General features: G+C 39.9%; 1 protein-coding gene across 11 annotated transcripts in view; it reads right to left on the minus strand.

The window, feature by feature from the left end:
* Positions 1 to 14,706, minus strand: part of mllt10 (MLLT10 histone lysine methyltransferase DOT1L cofactor) — a 193,445-nt gene that overhangs the window by 116,296 nt on the left and 62,443 nt on the right. For 5 of the 11 annotated variants that reach the window (XM_051929241.1, XM_051929242.1, XM_051929244.1 and 2 more), the window contains one exon: positions 5,371 to 5,508. The exons of the other annotated variants lie outside the window; for them this stretch is intronic. In XM_051929241.1, coding sequence (XP_051785201.1) covers positions 5,371 to 5,508 — 138 coding nt within the window. The remainder of the gene's footprint in view (positions 1 to 5,370; positions 5,509 to 14,706) is intronic. 11 annotated transcript variants of the gene reach the window in all.

Below are 14,706 nucleotides of genomic sequence, written 5' to 3' on the forward strand. Positions count from 1 at the left end.
AAGGCTCGTGGGGACTAAAACCTAGCCTGTCTGGTCCAATACCACAGACAAACTTAATACTTGCCATTAGAGAAAGGAGTCCGAACACACAGTACAAAACAACTTGCTGTGTAGCTACTGCACATGCTGACCCCTGTCCACTGCTGAAAGCGCCAACAGTGGGCGCATGAGCATCACAACTGGACCATGGAGTGACAGAAGAAGGTGGCCTGGTCTGATGAATCAGGTTTGCTTTTAGATCATCTGGACAACCGGTTGCATGTGTGCATTTACCTGGGGAACAGATGTCAGCAGGATGCACTATGGGAATAAAGCAAGCTGGTAGAGGCAGTATGATGAACTGGGCAATGATCTAATTGGAAACCTTGATTCCTTGTATTCGTGAGGATGTTACTTTCACATGTACCACCTAAAGACTTTTGCAGAACACTTACAAACTTTCATGGCAACGATATTCCCCGATGGCAATGGAAAAAACAAAAATTGTTTAGGAGTGGACTCGCAGAGAGTACAAGGTGTTTACTTGGCCTCCAAATTCCCCAGATCTCAATCAAACTGAGCATCTGTGGGATGTGCTAGACGAACAAGTACAATCCAAGGAGGCCCCATCTCATGACTTACAGGACATAAAGGACCTTCTTGCTAATGTCATGGTACCAAATACCACCGGACATTTTCAAAGGTCTTGAGGAGTCCATGCTGGGTCAGAGTTGTTTTCGTGGCAGGAAGGGGACCTAAAGATTATTGAGCAGGAGGTATTAATGTTGTGGCTGATCGGTGTATGTATAGCCCATTGAAATGGCAGCCCACATGCCACATGTGAGTCAGAAGTAACCTCCAAGTGACCTAAGCCCATAGTCCAGCCAGAAACAAAGATAAATACAGAGAAAAACACATTTGCAAGCTTTCAGAAATTCCTACATAAATTTCTACAGTAGTACAGACCAGGCAAAACAACGTATAGCCTAGCAACATTCAACCCACAATGCAGCATGTCGTGTGTATAAAAGTGGTGATAGTAGTCCGATACTGGGACAACCTGTCGAATATGACATATAGGAGCCACTTCTCTGTGGGAATCTTCAAAATGTTCACTGGCAACACATTTATTTTGTGTGCTGTGCTATAAACTGTACCCTTCCACTCCTTTTCTGGATCACAGGGACACCCCCAAAACAAAAAGGTAGCCTTCCACTTTTCTGGCTCTTCTTCCTGCTCTTTTACCATTTGCTCTCCTCTCACTCTGATCCCATCACTCAGATCTCTTTAGGGAGGTGTCCTGAGCCCTCACAAAGTGATTTGCCCCACAGCTCATGCAGTAGCAAGACACGTCACAATATGAACATAATGGGGAAGGTGGAACAAAGCCATGCCCAATCACACATGAGGTGATTTAACACAAACTCATGTTCCCTCAGTGTATAGTATACGCTGCATTCATGTATGTTAGTTACTGTTACTACTTGTTATGGGTTGGTGCACCGATAGTTTTGATGGTCCTTCTTCATCCATCCATTATGCAACCTGCTACATCCTAACTACAGGGTCACGGGGATCTGCTGCCAATCCCAGCCAACACAGGGTGCAAGGCAGGAAACAAAACCCAGGCAGGGCACACACACCTACACTTAAATGTACTTTGTGATTTTTACATGACCAAAATACTGTGCACTATTTTGTTTTTATGCAATTTGAGTTATGCCTATTTCAGATAGGACCAAAATGTTTATTTTTTTAATTTCAAAAGTAGAAAAAAGTATTGCTACCACCTCACATTCTGCACAGTTATAGCTTTTATTTTTTATATTGTTTGTCATGTACTTTGTGATGTGCCCGGGTCAGATTTGGCCAAATTTAAAAGGGAAAACAATTAAACATTACTTCTCTTTCAATACATTCATTTATGTTGGTTTAAAATTTGTCATTGCCTGCTGCTTACCAGCTGATGAAAATTTGTGGCCCAGCTATATTTCTTGGTCTGAAAATCTGGTCCACCTGAATTTGTAACCGAACAGCCCTGATGTACATAAACTTTATGCAATAATTGGGATTGTGTGAAGTACAGGATATTGGTTGCCAAATGTTTTTAGTGTTCTGTATTGCATGTTTACAATAATATATTGGAATACCCCATCTATTACTAAACTGGATTGTCGTTTGGAAATATCTAGACAGAGTTAATGCGTATGCTTCAGAAACCAATGTATTTATATTTGCCCTTTTCCCTAAAACAAATATTGAAAAACATAAATTACAAACATATATTACTCACACAAAGGTACGTTCCAAAGTGCTTCAGGTTGTGTTATTATTATTTTTTAATTTAAATAAGTGTAATAATAATAATGAACACCCCAATGGTTAATTGAGTGATAAGTTTCTTGTTCGGTTAAAATGGCTCCCAAGGTTGTTTTTAATTCTTTATACAAAGCACATAAGCAGATATCATGATCTCTGGAGCGGAGTGGTCTTAGGCAGAGGAGGACTGAAACATTCCTAAAATACCAGCTACAGAAATATCACCGTCAATACTTTTCAACCAGTTATATGTTTATTAGTCTAAATTATATTCAATACAAATACAGCATTATTAAAAATCAAAAGTATCCTACTAAAGGTACAAAACATAATACCAAAGGGTAGAACTCACGACAAACAGATACAAGTAGAAACCAGAAGGCCGTAATATATGCTGGGCTACAACTTATTTCATCACTAACACTTAACAAGACATTATCGTAAGATGGAGGCAACATTGTGCTTAAGTGTGAAGTTCAGCTCAAACAGCAGGCATTCAAAGGGGATTTATACTTCAATTTGTTGGGGGTGAGAAAGAAACATCTAGCTTGTAGAGCTTGGTTTTACAGCAAGAGACTGTTACTTTATTAACAAGGGGCACACAATTCTTTTATTAGAGCTTGGCAATGTAATGGTTGTGTTTTGACAGCTCAGCTGAGCTTACTAACCTTTAATTTTGATTTTAACGTGTACAGTTCATTTCATTGGTATATGCATGGGAGATACCTTGACCTTTTCAGCTGGCAGAGTTCAGGTAATATGCTTTAAGTCTGTAAATTTTATCAAGCTGAACAGGAGTACAGTGTATTCTAGGTAACCTGAAAAGCAAAGCCGGAGTCTGGGTATTTTTGGGTAGAAAGTGAAGCTTCCTGTTCCCATGGGGAAATAACCTTGACTTACTGAAAATGATTTCAGTAACATTTTCTGTGTTTTAAAAGCCTCAAAATGGTGTCCCTGAAAATGGACTGTTGGGCGGATCGCAGTATGTGAGACTTAAGGATGGCTACATTTCTGATATGGAAGTGAGCAACAGTTGAGCACCACAAGGAACAGTCTGGACTCCTTTTCTCTTCACTCAGTACACCTCTATAAATATAACACTAGGTTAGGGCACTTGCAGAAATCTTCAGAAGATTCTGTACTTAAGGTATGAGACAAAGGAGAAAACTCAGGTGGAGAACATTAAGTCTTGTTCAGTTTAGGACATTTCCTTCTGTACCATCAGCCTGCATAATGCCTCTCTGTGATTAGGACTGCCAAGTCAGAAGCTTTTTTTTTCCATTTTAGATATGCGTGTGTGTGTGTATCTATTTATTTATTTAAGAAGCTTCTGTAAGGAGCCAAATTTTGTTCTCTGGACAAGTAACACTCTGTCTTTTTAAAAGTGTCGTGGCATTTTTTGCTAATGGAGATGAAAACAAACTAAGTCAGGCATTTTCCTTTTTATTAGACTTTTTCAAGAAGAGCTCATCCCCTTAAATTCTGTTTGAAAATGGACATTTATAGGTCAGTTGTTGCTTTTCTGACACTTCTGTAAAAAGCTTGGCTCAGCTGCTGCAACAAACACTTACATGGGGCTTTTCTTTATCTCTGCTTCTAGGGACACATTGCAAACTGATCTCTCCTTGGCAAGAAATATTTTTTCTTTTAATTTTTCAGCTGAGGATATAAAATTTGTAACTAAGAAACTGGACCACCTGGGAAGTGTCACCTGCATTCATGAAATAATACTACATGAACTAACCCTTGGTTGTATGATTTTTGTATCACATATATTTACTGATATTGGCAGCAGACAAATACACTTAAGTAAAATCTTCAAGCAAGTGTTTATGTTTGGTTGCTATTAGCATAGATGAAGATCTGGATTGTTCATTGCTTGTCTAGCTACATTCCCTTAAGGACACAACAGAATGTTCTTGTGAAGTGCTCTATTGGTTTTAAACTGGACTGAAGCAAACATTAAAGGGCAGTCTCAGTCAGCAAGCAGCTTGCCATTAGAGATGCCGAGGTTTGAATATACAGCATACACCATGGACGACGACATTTATTTATATAGCACATTTTCATACAGATGATGGAGCTCAAAGTGCTTTACATGATGAAGAGAGAGAAAAAAAGACAAAATGGACAGTAACACAAGTAAGAGGCTTGAGGTAAAAGTCTTCCAATTTCCCTTTAAGAAAAGGACTTAAGGGGCTCGTCATGTTAGGTGCACAGTCACAGGTGATCCGATAGCACAACAAAGAGTTCACACACTACACATGCAGCCAGTGGTAATGAAGCTTAATGGTTACCCTTTCATGATCCAGATGGAAAGTGGTTTCCTTATTTAAGGACCCACCTAATTTCTACACACTTTGCAAAGCCATCAAGCTAGTTGCAGATACTAATACACCAACCTCAGTGTCTCTTATGAATTCTTTATTTAGCCTACTGTCTTCGCATTTCATGTAGGACTGAAGAGGTTTCAAACAATAAAAAAAATGTAAATAATTTTTAAAAAGCTGCTTAATATACAGGCACATTCCTTAAAATTAGGTTAGGCCTTGACTTTGAAAATGGCCTGTGCAGGTTTCTTAGGATACCAACTCTGGTTTTGTTGCCACATGCCAGATGCTATAGTTTACACCTAAATTCCTTAGATAGCTTGCATGTGAGAAAGACGTAACTGTGATAAAATTCAAATTTCCACCACAGAATACCCAAACAGGCATGTTTCAGAGCACAACATAAACCCAAGTATAAATTATAGATAGTCATAAAGATAAAATGATTAAGAGTGGAATTTGGCATCACAACAGGCTACACCACCTCTAAAAGCCATGCAGTGACCAATTCAATCATACAAGTGAAAAGTTCTCACTCCAGACAGACAACAACCCCAAGTCCTATTGAGGCTCCTGACTTTAAGAAATGTATACATAAACAACAGACACTGTGCCATTACAAATGGTGTGCTTGCAAAGAACCAGCAATAACCATCACCTTAGGTGTCAACCCCACCACAAGCTTCACATCTTCTGTGCTTCAGCTGTGCTAAAAAGGCTCCAGTTCTGAGAAACCACATACCAATGTATTCACACTTTTCAAACCCTTGCCAAGTCCTCCTCCTTCAGCAATTTTTCGATGGGCCATAGACCGTCTTCCTCCTCCTCTTCCTCCACCAGTGCTCTGAAGGCGCGATTTTCTTCCCTTCCATCCTTTTATCTTTAGACCAAGGATGGAACAAGGCACATTAAAACATACAAGATATCCTTCAGAAATGACTCTTCTTTATCAAGCAGCTCTAAATGATTTCAGTTATGGGCTAAAGAAAAAGTCCAGCTTTTGCCATTACCATGAATTAATTTCTCTGTACATAAAATTAAAAAGTAAAATCGCAACACTCCTGCTTCGGCTAATCATGTATCAAGTGCTCCCGTTTCATTTAATTAACTTCCGTGACAGAAAAAATGAAGATGCCCTAAGACGGTGGAAAAGTCTGCATTCTAGCTAATTTATAAATCAATTATATTCAGCTTCAACATTACAATTATGCCCTCAAGTCACATTAATCTTTCAATTTGTCTTTATTGATATAACCTAGTTCTATTCCTACCCTATTTTTAAGACATATTCCAGAATTTGCAGGTTTAGTTCAAGGGCAGCTGCGAAATGCAATGCAAGAGCCTTGTGACAGATGCTGTTGGAATTAGGTGTGTACAATTCAGACTTACATTAGCTTAACCTGTAATGACTTAAAGATAGGGCAGCACGGTGACACAGTGGTAGCACTGCTGCCTCGCAATAAGACACCTGGGTTAGCTTTCCGGGTCCTCCCTGCATGGAGTTTGCATGTTCTCCCTGTGTCTGCATGGGTTTCCTCCCACAGTCCAAAGACATGCGGTTAGGTGCATTGGCAATCCTACATTGTCCCTAGTGTGTGCCCTGCGGTGGGCTGGCGCCCTGCCCGGGATTTGTTCCTGCCTTGTGCCCTGTGTTGGCTGGGATTGGCTCCAGCAGACCTCCCCGTTACCCTGTGTTAGGATATAGCGGGTTGGAAGATGACTAACTTAAAGATACTCAATCATCTCTCGCAAGTAAAGGCCGGAGCACACTTCACACTGACAAACTTAAAAGTCAAACACAATATCTTCAGGTGAAAAGTATTCAAGGTGTGTCCATTTTACTCCACTAAACAAGACCATGAAATAGAAAGAGGCACACTTTACCTCATAAAACAAACTGGCACTTCTCATGCCTGATATTTATCACCACCAATTCTTTTGCAAAACACACAGATGTGTACCTTTACCAACAAGGCAGCTTTAAATGGTTTGAGCTTTACTTAGTAGACCGTGCCATCAGAAAATGTACACTGGACTATGCATTACAATTGGAAAACGGCCTTATGAAGATACCAAGGGTAAATAACACAACCGTGGCACGATCAAACCATTAGTTGAAGAGCACTTGGCACTACTGCTGGACTGTAAAGCTATCACTCCAGCCCACTGGAAGTGACACCAGAGATATTGGAAGTTGGAGAGTCACATCAAAAGGATTCAGTTGGCTTCTCACAGGACTCTCAAAGTATTTATTATATTGTACAATGCCTAGAAATGGTAGGGTGACTTTCTTGTGACTATCAGTGCTACCTGGCTGTTGTTTCTTCGGAGGCTTTTTTTCGCTTCTAGAAATGCAATTAACTGGAATTTTTGTATTTTACTTCTCAATTGTCGATAACTCCTCTACTGTGTTAATGAACTTTATACTAACATATCTAAATACATTAATCACAGAGATTAAATCTGGTTTACTGTGTGTTTAACATAATATATATAACACAGTAAATGATGTATGGTTTAATAATTTACTGCGTGCATGAATTTCTAGTCGGACTATTAAGAGAAACGCAAAGTCACTTTTATTTTGTAACTGGGCATGTAAAACAAGGCAAAGAAACTATTTTTCATGAAAATAAAAAGCAAACTAAATGTACCAAGTACGTATTACTTTGCTGCAAACGCATTTATTGATGATCAGATTTTTTTCTTTTATTTATAATACCGTCTAAGATGACAGATCAGTATTAAGTCACAACCTCTTATCCATCGAAATGCTTGCCGATGTCCTGCTACACAAACAAATTTGATTTTATTCTCTCTTAGTCATTCATGCAGCTGCCAAGCTAACAGTACAAGACATGGCTTTGTCCTGTCCTGCCTTCTTGTTTGCATCAACTCACCAATCTTGCTGAACCAAACAGCACTCTGGGTAATATTCTAAGGAGGGGTGTCTGTCTTACTGCACACAGTTCATATACAACTGCATAGGCCAAAACATTACTTTTAAGACACTAATATACAGAGAGAAAAAAATCACATTTACCATTTTCTTCTGCATGTTCAAATTTGCATATTTAAAGCCTGTTTACCTGCATACTGGTAAAATGTTTCTATGAAGAATTTTATCTGGTATACCAGATCAACCAACACATGACCCCCAACTATAACCTGCTAATGAGCATCTCATAACGCAAAACATGATACTATACAGGTAAACCACTATAAACATCCCAGATGTGCCTGCCACTAATCATCTGCAGTATAAATAATGGATTTAATCAGTTTAATGAACAAACGCAGAGAAAGAAATAAAAGTTTGTCCCATAATATACAACATGGTTGGAGTCCTACAAAGAAAAGGCATCTGACTAATGAAACTGGCAAAATACAGCAAACTCAAAACCCATAAAAGTCTTAAAGCAAGCACACACATAATTAACAATAATTTCTAGCAGGAGTAAATGTGTAACACAATATCAAGTGCTTTAATAGAGCCATTTTGGTCATTTTTACACTGCAGGTTAACTGCCTAAGTTCTAAATCCTTAGGGCGTTAGCAATGTGCTAGAAAAAAACAAAACCTTCTTAACCCCTCGTAACCCCAGGGCTCATCTTGGCATCACTAAGAAAGAGACTGGAAAGACAGATTTGAATTAAATCAGGATTAACATCGAATGAAATAAAAAAAATAATTAAAACAAACACAACAGTCTTACATTTGCTTAATCCAATTCAGAGTCAATGAAGGCTGGAGCCTATCCCAAAAGCACTAGGCACAAGGAAGACATCTGATCTGGACATGGTGTCAGACCATTGTAAACAGAAATAAACAGTGAACACATCATTATGGATATTAATATTCTTTTAACCTTTACAGAATAACAAACCCTGCTAAATGGGAAGCAAGCCTTGATTTAGGATTCCAAGATAATGAGGAAAACAATGGGAACTGACATGAGGAGACAACAGAATCAGTTGCACTGTGTTTTAGTCAGCTGGGAAACAAGTACCGTTTTTACTTGTGTACCATGTGCACCCTAATTTTTACAAAGAAAATCGCGAAAAAAATTTATCCCGTGTACAACGCCCGTTGTGATTGTATAGGAAGTGTTTAGGGCACGTTTTCCACGAAATGCCCTTCTGTTTTTGTTGCATGATGAAAGTTTTCCTTTCTTCCGTCGCCAATCTCAACACATGACTCCGGAACACTGTACTTGCGCCCTGCTGCCCGATTTCCTATCTTCTCTGCTCCCAAATCACTTTTAGTTTCTCTCCCGCCGTGAAGGAGCATAAACGCTTTCTCAATGACGACGCCAAACTAATTCAAAAACAAGAGCGAGCGCGAGTGATCGAGCCCAAGCAGAAGTAGTAAACATTACAGAAAAAAATTTCCTCATGTATGACGCGCACCTGATTTTCTAATGCTAATTTTTAGGGAAAAATGTGCGCATGGTACACGCGTAAATACGGTTGTTGGAGTAAAGTGAATGATCTTGGTTAACCGATTTGAAATTTGGAGCATTTTCAGTTACTTCATCTATGTATGCATTCATCCTGCAAATCCTCTTATCTAGAGTAGGTTCGCCCATAACCTGGAGGCTATCCCAGGAAACATCAGGAGTAAGGTGGGTACAACCACAGGATGGGGTGTAAGTCCATCAAAGAGTCAGTTATTACATTTCACTTAAATATTTTTATTAACAGTAAGTTCTTTTCAAAAACAACAGCAACAACTGAATGCAGTTACATGAATTCTTATGCAACATTAAACAGATACTTTTTAATAGCACTTTAGAAAGTTGTGCGGTTAAGAGTGATCTCAAGTAAGGTTGTGGAAACTCAAAAGCCTTACACACAAAGTCCAATCCAAGAGATGTAAAATGGCACAGACTGAAGTGCAACTGTTAGTTATTGGTCATTGGGGTCAGTGACAAATCAGTTTAGATTTCTCAAACGTAACATTTAAAACAAGTAACTGATGAGACGTTAAAATCACATAGTAAAATTGTCAATGTCAATTTATTTATATAGCACATTTGAAAACAACTGCTGTAGAAAGTGCTGCACAATAAAAAGCATTAAAAAAAAAAAAAAAAAAAACACATACACACACACATTAGAACTAACCAGGAAATGCCATGGAATAAAAACAAGTTTTTAGCCTACTCTCAGACACAGTCGGAGATTATGATGACGTCCTTATACTAATAGATTGCTCTTCATAACTTCAAAGCAACACAGGTGAATGTTCGATTACCCCTCAGCTTTAACCAAGTGCACAGAATGGAGAACACGAGCTGATTGACAGATCTAAGGGCACAGGTGAGAGTATAGGGTACTAAAAACGTTAACCATGTAGGCAGGAGCACGTCCATTAAGAACTTTATAAACATTCAAATTTTAAAATCAATGTGATAGCGGATGGGAAGCAGCTAATTCTGATGAAATGTGCTCACGTTTGTGAATACTAGTTAGAAACTTAGTGGCAGCATTCTGGACCAGTGCAGTCAAGAAAGGGCTCTCGACTAATTCCACAATATAAGGAACTGCAATAATCAAACCTGGACGAAATAAAAGCATGAATGGTCTTCAACAAATCACTATGGGATAAACAAGGTTTAAGCCTAGCCAATGATTGCAACTGATAAAAACTCATGTGAGCAACGGCATTTACATGCTTCTCGAAAGTAAAACACTCACACTCATCCATTAAAATACCCAAGTTTTTAGTAAATTTTCTACAGTAGACCAAGAAAGAACCAAGAATTATCTAAATAGTGTTGAGAACATTAGGAGGTTGAAAGACAACAATATCAGTCTTATCTTCATTCAGTGTGAGAAAATTTAAACCTAGCCAAGCTTTACTGGCTGCTTCTGACCATTATGGACAGCAGGTATAGAGTTTTGTGGAGAAGTTAGTTTCAGAGAAATACTAAATTATTATAATGCCTTTAAGGGGAGCTGCATACATTTTGATCTCGCCATGTAGAAATGTCAACACCTGACATGGGGGGGGCTCATCTCATATATTTTATATATAAATATATTTCTCTTCTGGTTCGTCCTGCTTCCACTTCAAAACCGATCCCGCCCACACGGCATTTCTCAATTCCTATTTGTCCTATTCCAAACCCTTCCCCATGCTGCCTGCGGTTTCTGTGTCTTTACAACAGCTTCTTACACAGCAAACATCAGAAGCTAAAAATTATCGTGAACACATTCGAGAATACAACCCTTCTCTAGCGTTTGCTTCCATGGGTGCACAGATAACTCAACCTCCTGGCCACGGACCATACTGTTTTAAAATACACTGGCAAATTTATCACCAAATCTCTCCACTATACGCTAACACTTCAGACTCACCAGGATATGGACAGTTGTACGTTTTTGACACAGCGCAAGCTACTGAAGTGCGCTTACAAAATAAAGCAAACTCTGTATGCAGCGAAAATTTACTTCTCCAGCTAGATTCCATGCTCAGAACCATCAACACCTTCGCTAAATCATACAAACACATGCATGGAATCGCTCAGTCCAATCCAACAGCATCTGTACGAATGGTTTTCAAGGAAAACCCTAGGCAGGATTTACGATGATACAATGCCCCGAAATGTCACACCGATGCTGCAGCAATTTTCGTTGGAGAAGATGGCGAACTGCCTGCCAAAAGGAACATTTACATCTATCCCATAGGCAACTCCTGTAAACAGATTTCCACGCTCAATATGAATTGCGATCCTATGGTTTACCCACTTTTTTCCCCCCTTACGGAGACATTGGCTGGCACAAAGATTTACAACATGTTCCCGATAAAAGAACCACCAAGCGAATAAGGCTTACTCAATGCCAATTTTACGCGTACAGATGAACAATGAGGAATACATTTAGTATTAGGCACTCCAGCGGCAAACTATTAACAACAGTATGTCGTAGATGAGTATGTTAAAACAGAGGGCGCGCACCTCAACTATCTCAAATTACATCAACAAGATCTGCATACAATACAACAAAGGACAATCAGACGCACTTCAAGCAAACACTGAAAATAACGTACGTGTAGGCAAAACGATCATATTACCGTCCACATTTCCAGGAAGTGCAAGATACATGCACAAACAAAACTATCAGGATTCCATGGCCATAGTACATAAATTCGGAAAGCCCGATTTATTTATCGCTTTCACATATAATCCTGCTTGGCTGGAAATTCTACATGCACTGTCGGATACCCAAAGACCAGAGCACAGACCTGATACCAGTCTTCAGCCACGGTCAGTTGTATGTGGCTTTTTCTAGGCTTAAATCTTTCGACTCATTATCTGTCTTCTACACAAAAACACCTATGCATAACTGCGTCTTTCAAGAAGTATTTATTTCTTCTTGATTTCTGAATTCCTTTCTCACCATTTTCCGTTCCTATTCTTACACCGCTGTATGCTACGGCTGGCGTCGGCTATAATCTCATAATGTTTCAACCACAGCAATGGCAGGTCTGTTAAAGCAGTCATATTTAGGACTTTATCGCATATCCCTGGCATGCAATGACTGCTTGAAGTCTGTGATTTATATACATCACCAGGCGCTGAGGATCTTCTCTGGTGATGCTCTACCGAGCCTCTAATAGAGCCATCTTTATTTCCTGCTTGTTTCAGGGGCTTGTCCCCTTACGATTCTCCTCTTCAGCATATGCAAGGCAAACATTTCAATCAGGCGACTGGCTTGGCCATTCAAAAATTTCTCATTTTTTTAGCTTTGACAAATTCCTCTGTGTTGCTTTTGCTGTACTTCTGGAGTCATCTTGTTGTTGGATGAAGCGCTGCACATGGGAGTTTGTAGGCATTTACTGAAACTTGAGCAGCTACACGTGCCCAAGCTGTAACACCTCCAAGCACCATGTTTAACAGATGAGGGAGGATGCATTGGATCTTGGGCAGTTCCTTTTTGTCCCTTTTGCCATTGTTCTGATGCAGGTTCATCTTTGTCTCATCTGTCCACAAGACTTTTTTTCCCCCAGACTTCTGCAGTCCTTTTTCACAAACTAATCTGGCCATTCTGATTTTGTAGGTAAATGATGGTTTGCATCTTGTAGTGTGGCCTGTGAATTTCTGTTCATAAAGCCTTCTGCAGATAGACATCTCTGACACATCCACATACTATAATGAGGATTCTTCTATCATCAGCAGTGGAGATCTTCCTTGGTCTACCAGCTTCTTTTCGATTACTGAGCTCACTAGTGCATTTTTGTACTTAATGATATTCCAGACAGTTGACTTAGGTAGAACATAAGTGACGCGTGACTGAAATGTATGCAAAACCCCTTAAATCAAAGACAGCAATGAGCACTTTAATCAGGTCCGATTTGTAATTTTAAACTGTATAGCAGAGGGGTAAAATCGAGGAAAAATGTGACACCCCCCCCCCCCCCCCAACATCACAGAGAGCACAGTGTACACAAACACAAACACGCACTCTCTCATATATAAACTTGTATTACAGCACAAAGGATTCCTTCCTGTCTCACCTAATAGATGGTGCGTGTCTGGCCACGTGGTAAGTTTACTTTAAGTCTCTAACTTTCCCTGTAACTGTCTGCAGGCTATAGTATGATTAACTGCCTTTTAGCTGCTGTTTATCATCTTAACTATATAAACTCAGGAATGTCTTTGTCTAGTCAGAGTGGCTTAAACACAATAAAACGCTCTCAAATAGATCTACTGAATTTAATGGAATATATGGAAATACCGAATCCTTTGCAGAGTGACTTCAGAACATTTAACTAAAAGTAATCCTCAAAATATTGTAGATGTAAAATTGTTTATAGTGCAATGAACACACTGTGTATGTACAGTGCATCCAGAAAGTATTCACAGCGCATCACTTTTTCCACATTTTGTTATGTTACAGCCTTATTCCAAAATAGATGAAATTATTTTTTTCCCCCACAGAATTCTGCACACAACACCCCATAATGACAATGTGAAAAAAGTTTACTCGAGGTTTTTGCAAATTGATTAAAAATAAAAAAAACTGAGAAATCCCATGTACATAAGTATTCACATCCATTGCTCAATACTTTGTTGATGCACCTTTGGCAGCAATTACAGCCTCAAGTCTTGTTGAATATGATGCCACAAGCTTGGCACACCTATCCTTGGCCAGTTTCTCCCATTCCTCTTTGCAGCACCTCTCAAGCTCCATCAGGTTGGATGGGAAGCGTCGGTGCACAGCCATTTTAAGATCTCTCTAGAGATGTTCATTCGGATTCAAGTCTGGGCTCTGGCTGGGCCACTCAAGGACATTCACAGAGTTGTCCTGAAGCCACTCCTTTGATATCTTGGCTGTGTGCTTAGGGTCGTTGTCCTGCTGAAAGATCAGCCGTCGCCCCAGTCTGAGGTCAAGAGCGCTCTGGATCAGGTTTTCAGCCAGGATGTCTCTGTACATTGCTGCAGTCATCTTTCTCTTTATCCTGACTAGTCTCCCAGTTCCTGCCGCTGAAAAATATCCCCATAGCATGATGCTGCCACCACCATGCTTCACGGTAGGGATGGTGCCAGGTTTCCTCCAAACGTGACGCCTCGCATTCACACCAAAGAGTTCAATCTTTCTCTCATCAGACCAGAGAATTTTCTTTCTCATGGTCTGAAAGTCCTTCGGGTGCCTTTTGACAAACTCCAGGTGGGCTGCCATGTGCCTTTTACTAAGGAGTGGCTTCCGTCTGGCCACTCTACTATACAGGTGGATTGCTGTAGAGATGGTTGTCCTTCTGCAAGGTTCTACTCTCTCCAGAGGACCTCTGGAGCTCTGACAGAGTGACCATCGGGTTCTTGGAAACCTCCTTGAAGAAGGCCCTTCTCCTCCGATCGCTCAGTTTAGATGGCAGGCCAGCTCTAGGAAGAGTCCTGGTGGTTTCGAACTTCTTCCGCTTACGGATGATGGAGGCCACTGTGCTCATTGGGACCTTCAAAGCAGCAGAATTTTTTCTGTAACCTTCCCCAGATTTGTGCTTCGAGACAATCCTGCCTCGGAGGTCTACAGACAATTCCTATGACTTCATTCTTGGTTTGTGCTCTGACATGAAC

Source organism: Erpetoichthys calabaricus, chromosome 6, assembly GCF_900747795.2.
Source record: "Erpetoichthys calabaricus chromosome 6, fErpCal1.3, whole genome shotgun sequence".
Lineage (NCBI taxonomy): Eukaryota > Metazoa > Chordata > Cladistia > Polypteriformes > Polypteridae > Erpetoichthys > Erpetoichthys calabaricus.